The sequence below is a fragment of the Saccopteryx bilineata genome, chromosome 5 (assembly GCF_036850765.1).
Source record: "Saccopteryx bilineata isolate mSacBil1 chromosome 5, mSacBil1_pri_phased_curated, whole genome shotgun sequence".
In the NCBI taxonomy this organism is placed as follows: Eukaryota; Metazoa; Chordata; class Mammalia; order Chiroptera; family Emballonuridae; genus Saccopteryx; species Saccopteryx bilineata.
The window spans coordinates 29,237,564-29,256,293 of NC_089494.1; the positions used below are offsets into that span (position 1 = coordinate 29,237,564).

The 18,730-nt window shown below is 42.4% G+C and overlaps 1 protein-coding gene across 3 annotated transcripts in view; it reads left to right on the forward strand.

Moving 5' to 3' along the window:
• Positions 1 to 18,730, forward strand: part of INO80D (INO80 complex subunit D) — a 100,440-nt gene that overhangs the window by 55,812 nt on the left and 25,898 nt on the right. For all 3 annotated transcript variants that reach the window (XM_066232808.1, XM_066232809.1, XM_066232810.1), the window contains exon 6: positions 11,457 to 11,681. In XM_066232808.1, coding sequence (XP_066088905.1) covers positions 11,457 to 11,681 — 225 coding nt within the window. The remainder of the gene's footprint in view (positions 1 to 11,456; positions 11,682 to 18,730) is intronic.

Below are 18,730 nucleotides of genomic sequence, written 5' to 3' on the forward strand. Positions count from 1 at the left end.
CACTTTATGATTTATCTCAAATATTTTCTTACCTTTCCTCTTTGTACTGTATTCTGGATAATTTCCTTAAGTCTGTCTTACATCTCTCTACTCTCCTGTTAGATCTGTACATTAAATTTAAGTTTTAGTTATTTCTCATTTTCAGGACTTTCCTTTAGTTGTTGTTCACATCAACTTCATGTTTATTCATATTCTCTAACTACTTGGAACTAAATCTTACACATACTAATTTTATGTTCTAATTGTTTCAATATCTTAAATAGGCTGTCTCTTGTTTCTGCTAACCCTTACTCCAGATGCCTTTTATCCTTTGGTGTTTGGGAGTAGTTAAGTATTTATTTATTTATTTATTCATTTTAGAGAGGAGAGAGAGAGGGAGAGAGAGAGACAGAGAGAGAGGAGAGAGAGAGACAGGGGGGAGGAGCTGGAAGCATCAACTCCCATATGTGCCTTGACCAGGCAAGCCCAGGGTTTCGAACCGGCGACCTCAGCATTTCCAGGTCAACGCTTTATCCACTGTGCCACCACAGGTCAGGCAAGTATTTTTTGAATGTTAACGATTTAAGGAAAATTATTGGTGAGAGTTATTTGGGATGAAAGTGGATTCCCCCAGAGATGAATGTTTGCTTCTATAAGGCACTTAAAAACACCAGCATTCTAAGGTCTTTTTTTTTAAGTGATTAAGTATACATAGCATAAAATTTATCAATTCAGTCTTTTTTTGCTGTTTAAAATTTTTTTTAAGATTTTATTTATTCATTTTAGAGAAGGGGGGAGAAAGAGAGAGAGAGAGAGAAGGGATAGAGAAGGGGGGGAGGAGCAGGAAGCATCAACTCCCATATGTGCCTTGATTGGGCAAGCCCAGGGTTTCGAACCGGCGACCTCAGCATTCCAAGTTGATACTTTATCCACTGCGCCACCACAGGGCAGGCCATTTCAGTCATTTTTAACTGTACTTTTTAGTGGAATTAAGTACATTCATGTTGTTGTGCAACCATCATCCCAAGCTACCTTTAAGACTTTTTCATCTTAAACCATACTCTGTTCCCATTAAACAATAGCTCTCCATTTCTTCCTCTCCCCAGCCCTTGGCACCCACCATTCTGCATCCTGTTTCTATGAATTGGACTACTCTAGGTATCACATATAAGTAGAATTATACTATAACTGTATAATTGTCCTTATTTTACTTTTATATAACATTTTCAAGATTTATCATGTTGCAGCATGTGTTACTTGAGATGATGATGTGTTTTTGTCTTTATTTTATTAATATGGTCTATTATGTTGATTTTCTTTTTTTTTTTTTTTTTGTATTTTTCTGAAGCTGGAAACGGGGGAGACTGTCAGACAGACTCCCGCATGCGCCCAACCAGGATCCACCCGGCACGCCCACCAGGGGTGACGCTCTGCCCACCAGGGGGCGATGCTCTGCCCATCCGGGGAGTCGCTCTGCCGCGACCAGAGCCACTCTAGCGCCTGGGGCAGAGGCCAAGGAGCCATCCCCAGTGCCCGGGCCATCTTTGCTCCAATGGAGCCTTGGCTGCGGGAGGGGAAGAGAGAGACAGAGAGGAAGGAGGGGCGGTGGAGAAGCAAATGGGCGCTTCTCCTATGTGCCCTGGCCGGGAATCGAACCCCGGTCCCCCGCACGCCAGGCCGACGCTCTACCGCCGAGCCAACCGGCCAGGGTGTTGATTTTCATATGATGACTCCAGCTTGCATTCCTAGGATAAATCCTGTTGGCTGTGGTATATAATCCTTTTTTATGTGCTTCTGGATTTGGTTTGTTTGTATTTTGTTGAGAAGGTTGCATCTGTGTCAATAAGCGATATCAGTCTTAGTTTTCTTTCCTTGTGAAGTCTTTGTCTAGTGTTGATACTGGGGTTATATTGGCCTGGTAGAATGAGTTGAGAAATGTTCCCTCTTTCTCATTGGTTGGAATTATTTGTGAAGGAATGGTAGTAACTCTTCTGGAAACAGTAGGTGTTATTTACCAGTGAAGCAGTCTGGTTCTAGGCTTTTCTTAGTAGAAAAGATTTTTTATTACTAATTCACTCTTTTTATTTGTTACAGTTTTATTCAGATTTTTTAAAATCATTTTTTATTTTTCAATTACAGTTGACATACACTATTATATTAGTTTCAGGTGTACATGCTAGTGATCAGGCATTACATAACTTACTAAGTGATCATTCCAATAAATCTTGTATGCATCTGACATCATACATAGTTATTACAATATTATTGACTATTTTCCCTGTGCTGTACTTTACATCCCCATGACTGTAGCAACCAATTCATACTTGTTAATCCCTTTACCTTTTTCACCCATCCTCCCGATACTCCTCCCATCTGACAACCATCAAAATATTCTCTGTACCTTCGAGTCTGTATCTGTTCTGCTTGTATGTTTATTTTGTTTATGGATTCAATTGTCTTCTTCTTATTTTTTATTCAATGAGAGGAGGGGAGGCAGAGAGACAGAGTCCTGCATGCACCCTGCAAGCCCAGTAGGGGGCGATGCTCCACTCATCTGGGGTGTTAATCTGTTGCTCAGCAACTCAGCTCTTCTTAGTGTCTAAGGCAGAGGCCATGGAGCCAGTGTCTGGGACCAACTCACTTCAATCGAGCCATGGCTGCGGGGGGGGGGGGGGGGGGAGAAAGAGAAAGATAAAAGGGTGGAGGGGTAGAGAAGCAGATGGATGCTCTTCCTGTGTGCCCTGACAGGGAATTGAACCCAGGACATCCACACACTGAGCTGATGTTCTACCACTGAACTAACTGGCCTAGGGCCTTTTCTTCTTCTTAAGGAAGACCTTTTAACATTTCATATAATACTGATTTGGTGGTGATGAAGTCCTTTATTTTTCTTGCCTGGGAAGCTCTTTATATGTCCTTTGATTCTAAATGATAGCTTTACTGGGTAGAGTAATCTAGTTGTAGGTCCTTGCTTTTTTCATCACTTTGAATATTTCTTGCCAGTCCCTTCTGACCTGCAAAGTTTCTGTGAGTAATCAGCTGACAGTCCCTTTTAGGTAAGTAACTGCTTCTCTCTTGCTACTTTTAAATTCTGTCTTTGTCTTCAACCTTTTGCACTTTAATTATGATTTTTTTAGTGTGGGCCTCTTTGGGTTTATCCTATTTGGGACTCTCTGTGCTTCCTGGACTTGTATGTCTAGTTCCTTCACCAGGTTAGGGAGTTTTCTGTCATTATTATTATTAATTTTTATAATGTTTATTGTATCGATTTTAGAGAGAGAGGAATGGAGAGAGGGAGAGACGGGAACATCAATCTGCTCCTGTATGTGCCCTGACTGGGGATCGAACCGGCAACCTCTGTGCTTTGGGACGATGCTCTAATCAATCAAGCTGTCTGACCAGGGCACCGTCATTTTTTTTTTTTTTTTTTTTGCATATAATACATTTTTAATTCCTTACTCTCTCTCCTCCTTCTGGTACCCCTATGATGCAAATATTGGTATGTTTGAAGTTGTCACAGAGGGTTCTAATAAACTGCCCTCAATTTTTTGTATTCTTATTTTTGAAGTTCTGATTGGTGTTTTTTGCTCTTTTATCTTCCAAATCAGTGGTTTGATTCTCAGCTTCATCTATTCTGTTGATTCTCTGTAAATTTTTCTTCATTTCAATTAGTGCATCCTTCCTTTCTTACTGGTTATTTTCTGTGGTTTCCTTGTCCTTTCTTATTATGTTGGAGTTCTCAATAAGTTCATTGAGCCTTGTTAGTTTAGTTTTTTTTTTTGGCATTTTTTTCTGTTCTTTCATTTGGGACATGTTTCTTTGTCTTCTCATTTTGGTAGCCTCTCTGTTTTTTTCTTTCTATTAGGTGGAGCTGCTTCATTTTCTGGGCTTGGTAGAGTGGCCAATGCAGTGGGTATCCTGTAGGGTCTAGTGGCACAGCCTCCCCAGTCACCCAAGCTGGGCACTTCAGGTGCTTTCCCTGTGTGGGATATGTACACTCTCCTCTTGTAGTTGAGCCTTGATTTTTGTTGGCATGTTAATGGGAGGAATTTAGCCCCAGACCTTTTGGCTACAAGGACTGGCTGCAACCACCGTGGAGGATCAGCTGTGTAGGGGTTCACCCCATGGAGCAGGACTCACTTCAGCATGGCTCTGGTGCCCTGCTGAGTCCGCCTCCAGAATGTGTAGTTGTGGAGGTGGTTGGGTGCTTTGATGTGGTCTGCTGCTGTCTACCAAGGAGGGGTTCAGGCCAAGGTCAGCAGCTCCTTGTGTTCTGCCCAGGGCTACCAGGCATGAGCTGCAAAGCGATCTGCAGATGGCTGCTACTTGTAGTGTGGAGGTGCCCAAAAGAGGCCAAGCTGGGAACCAAGGCCAGCTGCCACTAGTGCCAGGCCTGGGGCCACTTATGGAGAGTAAAGGGCACGCTGAGGCCAGATGTTGCTTGTTTGAGAGCTCTTAGGAAAGTCTGAAACATGAGCCACGACAAGTCATTTGTATGGAAAAGCCACTGGAAACAGCTTGGCTGGGCCCACAAGTTGGGTGGACAGGGCCTCAGGGAATCAACAGGGCTGGGTGAATAGTGTGAGCCTGGTTGACGGAGACTCAGGTGTGGAATCTGGCTGCTGTCTCTGAGGTTGGAGGACTCACTCAGTAAAAAAATAGTGGCCTCTGCCAGCACTTCTGTCTGGGATAAAGCTGTCCTCTCAGTTCTCAACCTGATCCCAGATAATTAATTCATTTCCTCCCTGTATATCTCTAGTGCAGGGGTCCCCAAACTTTTTACACAGGGGACCAGTTCACTGTCCCTCAGACCATTGGAGGGCCGCCACATACAGTGCTCCTCTCACTGACCACCAATGAAAGAGGTGCCCCTTCTGGAAGTGTGGTCGGGGGCCGGATAAACGGCTGCATGTGGCCCGCGGGCCGTAGTTTGGGGAAGCCTGCTCTAGTGCATTTCGAGCTGCTGCCCCGACCCTGAAGCTCATAGGGAGTAAGTTTGAGTAAGTCTGTGCTTGGGCCATTTAAGAGGAGCTGCCTAGGATGCTCCAGCAGCCCTGTCTCACTTAGCCACAATACCTGCTGTTTTTACAGCCAGAAGTTATGGGACTTTTCTTCCTGGCTCTGGAACCTTGGGCTGGGGAGCCCTTTGTGGGGCTGGGACGCCTCACTCCTCAAGGGTACCTCCACAGCCATGATGTCCTACCAAATTTTTATATGCCGTATGTGGGTGTGAGACCCACATGTTCCACGTCTTCGCCCCTCCTACCAGTCCTGGTGTGGCTTCTTCTTTATATCCTTAGTTGTAGGATTTCTATTCAGCTCGATTTTGAGTGGTTCTGAATGATGGTTGTTCTGTAGTTTTGTTGTAATATTGATATGGTTGGTTTATTCAGATTTTCCATTGTTTTCTTGAGTAAAACTCAAAGCTTGTGTCTCTAGAAACTTGTCCATTTTACCTTTATCTAATTTATTGGCATATGATATTTTGTAGTGGTCCCTTATAACCTTTAAGATAGGTAGTAATGTTCCTCTTTCATTTTTAATTTTGGTAATTTGAGTCATTTCTTTCTTTTTGGTTAGTTGAACTTTAAGGGTTGTCTGTTTTGTTGATCATTTCAAAGAACCAACTTTTGGTTTCATTGATATTTTTCTCATTGATTTGTTTTCTTTTCTAGTCTATTTTTTTTTCCTTCTGCTTGTTCTTCTAGTTTCTTTCTTTTTTCTTTTTTTTTGTAGCGAGAGGGAGAGAGTGACAGGAAGGGAGAGAGATGAGAAGCATCAACTTGTTGCAGCACTTTAGTTGTTCATTGTTTGCTGTCTCATGTGTTCCTTGACGAGGGGTTGAGGGAGCTCCAGCCAAGCCAGTGACACTTTGCTCAAGCCAATGACCTTTGGACTCAAGCTAGTGACCATGAGGTCATGTCTATGATCCCACGCTCAAGCCGGCAGCCCCGCACTCAAGCTGGATGAGCCTGTGCTCAAGCCGGTGACTCAGGGTCTTGAACCTGGGTCCTCAGAGTCCCTGGCCAAAGCTTTACCCACTGCACCACTGCCTGGTCAGGCATCTTCCTCTAGTTTCTTAATGTGGAAAGTTAGGTTACTGATTTAGTATCTTTTAAAAAATATATAGGTAATTACAGTTATAAATTTCTCTCTTAAGCTTCATTATAACATAATGAAAAAATATATATTGGCCTCTTTCCCCAGTTCCTAACACAGAGCGCTAAAGCTCTAATAATATTATAAGTGGTGAGAGCAGTAGCTGCATCTGTTGTTCGTATGAGGTGACTGTAGTAGGATCCTGAAGGCTCCTGCATGGGTGCTGGTCACCAGAAAGACCACACCTTGATTAGAGGCTAGGCATTTTCAGTTCAACCTGCATTCCCCAGAGAGGGGAGAAGGTCTGGAAATGGAGTTAATACAGGTGGTCCTCAGGTTATGATACAGTTCTGTTCCTACGACAGTGATGTAAGCTGAATTTTGGTATTAATCGAAACACACCCTACTAAGTCACTTACCTATCTTAACACAGTTGTGGAATCATAATCTAGAATATATAAACACAACTAAGCCACAGAGAAAGGAAAAGGACATAAATATACTGTAGTGTAGTAACAGAAAAAATGACAGTAAATGAGTGTAAAAACAAATTCCTTACCTTTATTCCTGTGGTTGGCTTGCACACTGGAAGGGGCATTGCAAGGTGGGAGAGAGTGACCTATTGGGAGGAGGAAGCTGGAGAGGCAGGAGAACCTGCAGAAGGTGCTGGAGATACTGGGTCAGCTGAATCAGGATTGCCTAAGGAACGTGCAGAGATGCTGGAGACGATTCTGCTTGTACCACAGGTGTTTCGTCTCGAGAAGCAGCTGATGCAGAGGGTATGGGATCTGTTGTTCACCCATGTTGTCCACAAGTACGAGACTAACAGCATAAGCTGAAACAATCACGTCTCAATTTTTTAAAGTTTTAAGGGGAGTGAGCGTTGTAAATTTGAAACGTCTTATGTTGAGACTGTCGTAACTCGATGACCCCCCCCCCAAATAGGTCAAGCCTGCCTGAGGAAGCCTCTGTAAAATCTCCGAAGTGTGGGTGGGATTCAGGGAGCCTTTGGGTTGGTAAATTGGTGGAGGTTCTGGGATAGTGGTATGCCCAAAGAGGGCATGGCAGCTCTGTTGAGTCTATAGCTGTTATTTATTATTTTTTCTTTTTGTCACAAAAAGTGGCCTACCCTCTCTACACATGATAATTTTGATTTTGTGGGTCCTAGACTTATCATAGAATCTTAGGTTGCACTACTTTGTCTTGTTGGGGTGTTTCTGGGTCTACTCCTAGTGGCCTGTGCTCAAGAGCACCAGGTGCAGTCCATTGCTCCCTTTTGTTCCCTGCTTCTGACTTTAGTTTGAAATCATTTCTGATTTTTAAGAAAATATTTGTTTTTGACCAAGCAGTTTGGGAAGAGAGTTCCTCTTATTTCTTTGAGACCAAAAAATGCACCCGTAAGTATGTATCTTCATGTGTGTAGTTGCTGTGGGTCCCTTAGACTAAGTTGCCATATTGCCATGAGTCTTTCATTCCTTTTTTGTTTCAGCCGTTATCTGTATGTGAATAACTCCCAACCTTCTCATGTCTGACCTTTCTTTCTGGTTTAAACTGCCTAGCAGGTATTTCTCATCAAATATTCTGCCATACTGTAAATTCAGCATTTCTAAAATTAAGCTCATTATTTTCCTCAATATATGTGCCTCTTTATGACTCCTCTATTTTTATCAGAGATTTTACTTTTTTGCACTTTTGTTGTTTTTAAAAAAGTAAAGTAAAAATAATTTTATTTGGGGAATTTCATACAGTGCCTTGAGATTACAAATAAGCCTAAAGTCTTAGGAAATTGGGTTTAGAATTTACTGCTCTATATTTGGAGTTATTTTTAGCATTTTAATAATAGTAACGCCTGTACTTATATTGTAATTTTACTTATGTCTTTTCTTCTCATTCTCTTAACCTTAGGGATAGGCAAACCAGCTAGCTGTATCTCTCATTTCATAGAAGGAAGGAAACTAACACACCTTGAGAGTGCAGTAGGTGCCAGGCCTTGTCACTGCTCGTAAATGATGGGACTGGCCTTTCTCTTCCCAGTTTGCCCTCCTCCTTAGCAAAACTACGTTTGTAATGTTAATGTCATAGCATCTTATGAGTGGGACGCATCTTGGAGATTTTCTAGTTTAGTATCAGGACAGGGATGGTTTGTGGACCTGCGCTGGTCTACGAACTGCTTGTTACTGGTCCACAACAAGGTAAGTATGAAAATTATGAGTAAGCTTTGAAAACTTTGGTAATGATGTAGCATCCAGGTGCATCTTTTCATAGTTAACTTGAGAACCACTGATCTAGGCCATTTCTCCCTGTAGTAATCGAGTCTTCTCAAGATTTTTTTTAATTATTAATTTTAGAGAAGAAAGAGAGAGAGAGAGAAGGGGGGAAGAGCAGGAAGCATCAACTCTCATTATATGCCTTGACCAGGGAAGCTTGGGTTTTGAACCAGTGACCTCAGGGTTTCAGGTTGATGCTTTATCCACTGCGCCACCACAGGTCAGGCCAGTAGAGTTTTTTTCAAATAACAATTTTGGCAAGTGATTACTCACCGAAGCTTTACTTTCTTTAAGACATACTGTTTCTCCTATTTCCTTTTCCTGTTAATGGCACTTCCGTTCTCCTAGTTCCGCAGATTCAGTCTTGAGTCATTATTGACTTTCTTATCCTTTTTATTTGGTAACCAAATTGAGTTCATTCTTTTATGATAAAGGCCTTATATGTCTCTTTCTTTTTGTTACCTCTGGGGCCTTTGACTTCAGCCACTCCCACGTCTTTTAGTTGTTAGCTGTTGACTATGAAATCTATCTCCTCCTAAATGTGCTCCAGTTTACCCTTTCCAACGGGTTTCCCACCACTCCCTTTGATACCTCTCTACTTTAAATTCGTAGGTCTGAAGTGGAATTTCTTTCCTGCCCCAAGTCTGCTCTTGCCCCTGCTGCCCGGTCTTTGTGGTAAAAACTGCCGAGTGCTGTTGCCCTTCCATTTCCCTTGCCCGGTGGACAAAGTCTGCCTTTTATACATGTAGATCACCCCTCCTCTCCAGTCCAGCTGCTGCCGCTACGGCACGGCTCCGCCTTATCCTTACCTGGTGTTTTTTGTTTGTTTGGTTTTGGGTTTTTTTTGTATTTTTCTGAAGCTGGAAACGGGGAGAGACAGTCAGACAGACTCCCGCATGCGCCCGACCGGGATCCACCCGGCACACCCACCAGGGGGCGATGCTCTGCCCACCAGGGGGCGTTGCTCTGCCGTGACCAGAGCCACTCTAGCGCCTGGGGCAGAGGCCAAGGAGCCATCCCCAGCGCCCGGGCCATCTCTGCTCCAATGGAGCCCTGGCTGCGGGAGGGGAAGAGAGAGACAGAGAGGAAGGAAGGGGGGGGTGGAGAAGCAAATGGGCGCCTCTCCTATGTGCCCTGGCCGGGAATCGAACCCAGGTCCCCTGCACGCCAGGCCAACGCTCTACCGCTGAGCCAACCGGCCAGGGCCCTTAACTGGTGTTTTATAATGATTTCTTCACTATTCTCTCCTTTTGTCTCTTCCTCCATTTATATCTGCCAACAGTGTAATCTTTCTCACACACAGCTCTACTATTGTTACCTGTTTTCTTAAATTTCTACATGGTTCTTCATTGTCTGTGGAATAATGGTTAAACTCTTTAGTCTCGCGTTCGGGTTTAGAAAGTGTACCTTACCTACCATCACTCCCCTACAGACCCCACACCTTAGCCAAACCGCGCTATTTAGTACTTGCTGTTCCCCATCCTGTCCATTTCTGTATCTTGGCTTATATTGTTTTATCCTTGTGAGGTATCTTTTGTGTCTTAACTTCAAGTTCTACCATTTCTTCAAGCTTCAGTTCTATTGTCATCTCTATGAAGCTTTTCTTTCATCTAGAAGTCTTTCTAGTAAATGTTAATAGCATTTTATCTCTGCCTCTCTTGTGTTACTGTGGTTTACTTTGTGCTCAAGTTATTTACAACAATTATGGCTCTACTAGAGCTCCCAAATAAAGCCTTGCTGTGGGACTTGGGGGAACAATTCAGAATAAAGATTCTTAAGCCCCATCGCTTAGAAACTTTGACTTAGATCTCAGGAGGGTCTTGGGAATCTGAAATCTTAAAGAGCTCCCAGACTTTTCAGATATGGGCCAGATGTTTGAGTCAGTGGTCTGACTGCTGTACAGTTTTAGTTATTGAGTCTATCCTCTTAAATTGTGTAACTTTTGGCATGCATTTATCTTGTCTAAATTACATTGCAAATTCCTTGAAATGTTTTGTTTTTCCTCTATATTATTCAGCATAGTATAGACATACTATAACCATTGAATGTTGAATAAATGAAAAAGTTGAAATAAAATCCTTCAATTGGTTTATCTATAGAGAATGTACACTGAAGAGAACATGTTTGTTAGGACATAAACTAAACAGAAGTTGACAGCCTGTTAATGGCCTATTCTGAAAAAAAAAAGGAGGGATGCTACTTAAGAAGAAAAGCCAAGCAGTGATTTACAGAAGATTAGTAAGATAATATTTAGTTTGCAGTGTCACATGCATGCTATTTATTTATGTTGCAGTAGAAGAGAAAGAAGATAAAATAACGCAGTCAGTTTTTTAATCTAGTGTGCATTATTCTTAACAGTAAAAAATGAGATCATGGAACACTGACCTTTCTGACCGCTGGTAGTGGACATCGCTAACTACCCGCAGCACTGTTCCTTGTTGAGCCTGACGTGCCTTCAGCCTCCTTCCAGTGTAGCACTCCAGCAGGGGCCGCCATCCGCCGATGTTAGCATAACGACAGAGGAAACCCTGGTGTAGGAAATGTGGTTTAGGGTATCTCCTGTAGTTTAAAAAAGAATACTGTAGAATCATTGTGATCCTTACAATCAAAATTTTTTGTGTTTAGCAAGAAAAAACATTAGAAACCAGTAGATATAAAAGGGCAGCTCTTTGATAATACACTGTTAGAATTCACTGCTCTATTTCTGGTATGACCTAGCTTTTATGAAATTATGCTGAGTGTTTCAGTATAACGGCCGTGTCATTTACTCAGATTTTTTAGTAAATAAAGGTAAAAATTACATATATATTTTCCAAGATATCCTGAGTTATTTAAAACTCAGAAGACACTGATGCACTGTCTAATTCTGATATGCTGAGAAGGTTAAGCTTCTTAAAGCATTGGGTTGCCTCTACTGCCTGCTGTGTTGTTGCAATATTGTACTTATTTTCAGCTCCACTGGACTTCTCTTCCTCTAATTTTGTTACGTATGTGCTCACATACCACAAATCTGAACTGTTCATCCAGCTACCCTACCTCCCTGCTTTTTCCACTTTCTAAAATGAGCCTAACAGGTAATCAGTTTCTCACTTCTCTCCTTGCACCTTCCAGGTCAGATGACGATGATACGGAGAGTAGGAGCTCCAGGGTGACCCAACTTTGCACTTACTTTCAGCAGAAGTATAAGCACCTCTGCCGCCTGGAGCGGGCAGAATCCCGTCAAAAGAAATGCCGGCATGCATTTCGGAAAGCCTTGCTGCAGGCGGCCAGTCGAGAACCGGAGTGTACTGGTCAGTTAATACAAGAACTGCGGAGAGCTACGTGCAGTCGAACCAGGTCAGAGCCGTATGCAGCCTCTGCTTCTCGGGAACCTGTCTCAATCTGTTTTCTGTGCTTTTTGAGAGGATAGTTGAGGCACAGTGGGTGGTGGGCATTTAAGTCTGAAATATTTATGCATTGTATTTTTTTTTAATTTTTACTTATTGATTTTAGTGAGAGAGGAATGCAGAGAGAGAGAGAGAGAGAGACAGGATCATTGATCTGTTCCTGTATGTGTCCTGACCAGGGACCGAATGAACTGTCAACCTCTGTGCCTTTTTTTTTTTTTTTTGTATTTTTCTGAAGCTGGAAACAGGGAGAGACAGTCAGACAGACTCCCGCATGCGCCCGACCGGGATCCACCCGGCACGCCCACCAGGGGCGAAGCTCTGCCCACCAGGGGGCAACGTTCTGCCCCTCCGGGCGTCGCTCTGCCGCGACCAGAGCCACTCTAGCACCTGGGGCAGAGGCCAAGGAGCCATCCCCAGCGCCCGGGCCATCCTTTGCTCCAATGGAGCCCTGGCTGCGGGAGGGGAAGAGAGAGACAGAGAGGAAGGAAGGGGGGGGGGTGGAGAAGCAAATGGGCGCCTCTCCCATGTGCCCTGACTGGGAATCGAACCTGGGTCCCCCGCACGCCAGGCTGACGCTCCACCACTGAGCCAACCGGCCAGGGCCAACTTCTGTGCTTTGAGGCAGTGACCTAACCAGTCAAGCTTCCTGTACAGGACTGTGTATTTTTGTTTTGTTGCTCAGATAAAGTTCTACACGGATAGCAAAATAATACTGCCATGAGCTGACATTCAAATTAAAGGATTACTGTAATTTTGCTAGAGTTTGAATGGAATTATTCAATACAGGATTTGAGACTGTTACAGAAAGGCAGAAACCCTGGGCCTAACCCAAAACACAAGGGTAGTGTTTTCCAAAAGGAAAATTTATTTTAAAGAACGGCTGGGTGCAGGTGGGCTGAGACCAGCAAAGGATGTCAGCCCTGAGGGAGGTATGGGGCAGGGATTCTATGGATTTGTCAAAGGGCCTTGGACAAAGACGGCTGCAAGATCCCTTCTTCTGTGTGTGGTTGGGAGTGGCGCCACAGTTCCTCAAAATTATCTGCACCCTAATCCAATTGTCCCTTATCAGCATCCAGCTGCAAGGGAGGTTTGAGCAGGATTACTGAGTAGGCAAGTCCTTCTTCCTCCTTCAGTCCTGCATTGTTTCTAAGAAAGATGGTGGCTGAGTAGCCATTTTACCTATCAGTTCTACCTGTCTTTTAAAAAGAACACAGTGCCTCTTTGTCTGCTGGTTGGCTCAGTGCCCTGGTTGGCAAACTGGCTCACGAGCCACATGCGGCTCTTTGGCCCCTTGAGTGTGGCTCTTCCACAAGGTACCACGTGCGGGCGCTACCTCGATAAGGAATGTACCTACCTATATAGTTTAAGTTTAAAAAATTTGGCTTTCAAAAGAAATTTCAATCGTTGTACCATTGATATTTGGCTCTGTTGACTAATGAGTTTGCCGACCACTGGAGTGGATAAAGTGTCAGCCCAGTGTATGGATGTCTTGGGTTCGATTCCCAGTCAGGGCACACAAGAGAAGTGACCATCTGCTTCTCTCCTCCTCCCTCTCCCCCTTTTTTCCCTCTTCTCTTCCCTCAGCCAGTGTCTTGATGGTTTGAGCATCAGCCCTGAGCACTGAGGATGGCTCTGTTGATTCGAGCATCGGCCCCAGATGGGGGTTGCTGGGTAGATCTTGCTCAAGGAGCATGTGGGAGTCTGTCTCACTATCTCCCCTCCTCTTACTTAAGAAAACCCCAAATAAACCCAAAGAAACAATGCCTAGAAATTTTGTATGTTATTTAAAAATAATATTTATAGTTTTTTTACTATAAAAGTAGCATTTTACATTTTTTTGCTTATTTAAAATTTTTCTTTGAAATGTATTTTCTGTTAATATCTACATTAACCCTCATGTGCTCAAATATTTTATTACATTGGGTTTTGGGGGGGAATCTCTTTTTTTTTTTAAAGACTTTATTTATTGATTTTACAGATAGAGGAGAGGGGTACAGGAGCAAGAAGTATCAACTCATAGTTCCTTCACTTTAGTTGTGCATTGACTGCTTGCTGAATGTGGTTGATCGGGCAATCCCAGGGTTTCAAACTGGTGACCTCAGCATTCCAGGTCGATGCTTTATCCACTGCGCCACCACAGGCCAGGCAACAGTTCCTGTTTATAGTGCAGATACATGGCTGATTGTGAAAAATTTGAAAAATATAGGAAAATCTCCATAAATATCACTATTCATAAAACAGAAAGAGTACTGTGAACATTTTGATTGTTTTCTTCTAGTGTGTGTGTGTGTGTGTGTGTGTGTGTGTGTGTGTGTGAAATCTTCGGTGAGCCATGAATTTGTTGAATCATGCTAAATTTTATTAGTCTCTGCTTTTTTTTCATCTAACACTGAAATATAACCTTTTTTATAATATTCTTTAAAACATGACTTTTAATGATTTTGTAATATGAAAGTCAGTTCTTACCCTTTTTTCATTTTTATTTATGTAATTAAGCAAAATTAATTCTGTACTATTTTGAGAGTTATGTGCCTAGTTTTTTCCTTTAAAAACGTATTATACCCATTCCCCTATGTTTTTTTAATTACTATAAGGTCTACTGGAAAGTTTGGTCTGTTTTTGGAATAAAACAAAATACAAATTTTTCTTACCATCAATAAACTTTATTAAATAATATAATTGCCATTATTATTAATAATTTCTTGCCAGCGTGAGAGCAATTTGTATATCCCTTTTTTTTTTTTTCATTTTTCTGAAGCTGGAAACAGGGAGAGACAGTCAGACAGACTCTCGCATGCTCCCGACCGGGATCCACCCGGCACGCCCACCATGGGGTGACGCTCTGCCCACCAGGGGGCGATGCTCTGCCCATCCTGGGCGTCGCCATGTTGGGACCAGAGCCACTCTAGCGCCTGGGGCAGAGGCCACAGAGCCATCCCCAGCGCCTGGGCCATCTTTGCTCCAATGGAGCCTTAGCTGCGGGAGGGGAAGAGAGAGACAGAGAGGAAAACGCGGCGAGGGGTGGAGAAGCAAATGGGCGCTTCTCCTGTGTGCCCTGGCCGGGAATCGAACTCGGGTCCTCCACACGCTAGGCCGACGCTCTACCGCTGAGCCAACCGGCCAGGGCTGTATGTATATCCCATTTTTGAAAAATGTTTTATCTTTTGATGTGAAAAATTGAACCAGTGCTTGTTTGATATCTTCTTCATTTTTGAATTTTTTGCCCTTCAAAAAATTTTGTAAGGACAAAAACAAGTGATAGTCGGAGGGTGCTAAGTCCAGGGAATATGGTGTATGCGACAGACATGCTTCTGTAGCATTTCTTCCTTGTTGAAATTCGTAAAAATTACAGTGGTGTAAATGAACTTTATCAGTAGCCATAGGTACACTATCGCTTCACACATAAGACTAATGTGAATCAACTTTGTTTTAGTTAATTTGCTACTTCAGTATGTATACATTAAGTGATAAAAATAGAGAGGCACACATGCGCCAAATAAACATGTACTTACGTGTCGAAACTTGTGATAGAAACGGACAAAACTTTCCAGTAGACCTTATATTATTATTATTATTATTATTACTATTATTATTACTAAATGAGAGGCAGGGAGGCAGAGAGACAGGCCCTCACATGCTCCCCGACCAGGATCCACCTGACAAGCCCCCTATGGGGCGATGCTTTGTCCATTTGGGGCCCTTGGTCTGATGCTGGTCAACAGAGGTCTTTTAATGCCTGAGATGAGGCCATGGAACCATCCTCAGTGCCTGGGGCCAATTTGCTCTACTGAGCCATGGCTGCAAGATGGGGAGAGAGAGAGGAGAGAGAGAGAGAGAGAGAAGGAAGGAGAAGGAGTGGAGAAACAGATGGTCGCTTCTATGTGCCCTGACCAGAAATCAAATTGAACACGGGACTTCCACACATCGCATGGGTGTCCCCTATGTTCTTAAAAATAGTTTTGAAAACATGCTTTAAAAAAGTTTACATAATACTTTATTGACTGAAAATATATACATTGGAAATATAGTGTTATCAATGAAGAAATTATGGTATATTACTGTTTTAGAGGTTTTTCTAGGTGGTGAAAACTTAAATCACAATTACTTAAATTATGTACCTTTTGAAAGTACTAGCTTAATTGAATTAAAAAATTTTCAAAGTATCTTAACTAGGGAAATAATTTTCAAATTTAGAAGGCTTAGTTCTGCTGCTTAGTTTATTATTTCACACTTTTTACTTATTATATTTCCAAATAACCTTGACTATGTATAGTATGTAACATTTTAGGAGTTGTACATCTAAATATTAGCAGTGGTTATCTCTAGATAGCAAGATTATTGATAAATTAAAGAAAATTTATAGTCTATATATTCTAATTTTTCTGCAGGAGTCATAAGTCACTGGAGGGAAACAGGGTTTGAAACAAACAGAAAACTAAAAAAAACCCTTTCCTTTGTAACTATTGATTATTACATTTATTGCATACCTGTATATTTTTTTATATTTCACTTTAGTTTTGTGTATTTTGGTTTTCATTGTATTTCCTATAAGAGAGTATAACCTATTTTCTATTGCTTATCTCAAAAAGATACTATAACTTTAAGAGCTTTGTTGCTTTTGGCATGCTTAGAGTGGTTTGAAACTATGTATGTGTATCTAACATGCCTACATAATGACTGCACCTATAGTATTTTTCCTTACTTGTAGAGCCCCCAGTCCTCTGTAGGGGCGATAGTATCTATTCTAGAACATCCTTTAGATCTTAGCTTACTTATTCAATCTTACTTTTCTCTGAGAAATTTTCCTCGATTCCCTTGAAAGTGTTAAGTCCCCTTATTATATCTGCTTATTTTGCTCTGACCTCTGCTTTACAATAGATTTTTTTTGTTTTGGTTTTGTTTGTTTTTTTTGTATTTTTTCTGAAGCTAGAAACGGGGAGAGACAGTCAGACAGACTCCCGCATGCACCCGAACGGGATCCACCTGGCACGCCCACCAGGGGGTGACGCTCTGCCCACCAGGGGGCGATGCTCTGCCCCTCCGGGGTATCGCTCTGCCGCGACCAGAGCCACTCTAGCACCTGGGGCAGAGGCCAAGGAGCCATCCCCAGCGCCCGGGCCATCTTTGCTCCAATGGAGCCTCACTGCAGGAGGGGAAGAGAGAGACAGAGAGGAAGGAGAGGGGGAGGGGTGGAGAAGCAGATGGGCGCTTCTCCTGTGTGCCCTGGCTGGGAATCGAACCCGGGACCTCTGCACGCCAGGCCGACACTCTACCACTGAGCCAACCGGCCAGGGCTACAATAGATTTTATAGTTATATCAATGTCTGTTTCTCAGGTAAGGCAGTAATTTTTTTTTTTTTCCACAGAGACAGAGAGAGTCAGAGAGAGGGATAGACAGGGACAGACAGACAGAAATGGAGAGATGAGAAGCATCAATCATCAGTTTTTCGTTGCGCATTGCGACACCTAAGTTGTTCATTGATTGCTTTCTCTTATGTGCCTTGACCGCGGGCCTTCAGCAGACCGAGTAACCCCTTGCTCGAGCCAGTGACCTTGGGTCCAAGCTGGTGAGCTTTTGCTCAAACCAGATGAGCCCGCGCTCAAGCTGGCGACCTCCGGGTCTCGAACCTGGTTCCTCAGCATCCCAGTCTGACGCTCTATGCACTGCGCGACTGCCTGGTCAGGCAATATTTTTAATGGCAGGAACAATGTACATTTTTTCTTAAATCTCCAGTGTTGATGAACAAATGAATAGAATTGAGCTACTGAAGAGACTCTGTTGTCTCTTTGTTGAAAGAATTTACTCAGTATGATATAGGTTTTAAAATACTATCTAATGTCTATATTATACTGCTCTCAAGAGTATAATTTCAGTGGAAACCTAAGTTTTGTCCAGCATAAAACAATCTATATGTAGAGTATTGTATACACTTATTCTAGTATATTATGACTTTGTCAAAGATGTAAAGACTACTGTTTGGGACAATTTGGTATTTATGTAGAAAACTGTATTTATGTGATTTTATTTTTAACCTGGTAGAATCAACACTTTCCTTTTCAGAACATCTCCCAAACCACCTGTGGTGATAATTAAGTATTACATAACAAATACCACATGAACTCTACAGTTTTCAAATTTATTTGATATCATTTGATTATGTCAGCCATGTTTAGTAAAATATGTATTGCCCAGTGCATCACTGATAATCATAGAACATTGTGCCACAGTCATTCCTTGGTGATTGTTAGCTTACTACTTTACGTTACATTTTAGGTTCACAAAAATCAGCTGTCAGTTGGATAATGCCCCTGTTTGATAGATTTGCTTTCAAACACTAGTTTCACAGAAGACATTTTGAAAGTTGCTGTTAAATATTTTAGAAATCTGTACTTTAATAGCTACTTGCTTATAGGTATACTGCTCACAAAAATTAGGGGATATTTTATTGCTTCATATTCATTTTGAAATATTCCCTAATTTTTGTGAGTAGTATATTTTTTAATATTATATATAGCTTGGTTGTAAACTGAGTAACATTAAAGTATTCTTTCTTATCTAATAACTTTGTCATATTTGTTGGTGAGTATGTGAAATAAGCCATTGAAATAGCTTAAAGTATGTAAGCCCAAATCTAAATATCTTGTAGCTCACAAGCCTATAGAGCAGGGGTCCCCAAACTAGGGCCCACGGGCCGCATGTGGCCCCCTGAGGCCATTTATCCGGCCCCCGCTGCACTTCCGGAAGGGGCACCTCTTTCATTGGTGGTCAGTGAGAGAGCGACGCAAAGCACGGCGTTGCTCACCTACAGTACTACTTCCGGTGACGCGGGACACACGTGTCACGGCTCCAGAAGCACGTCATATCACTTGTTACGGCTAGCAGTGACAAATTGGAACTGGATATTGACCATCTCATTAGCCAAAAGCAGGCCCATGGTTCCCATTGAAATACTGGTCAGTTTGTTGATTTAAATTTACTTGTACTTTATTTTAAAT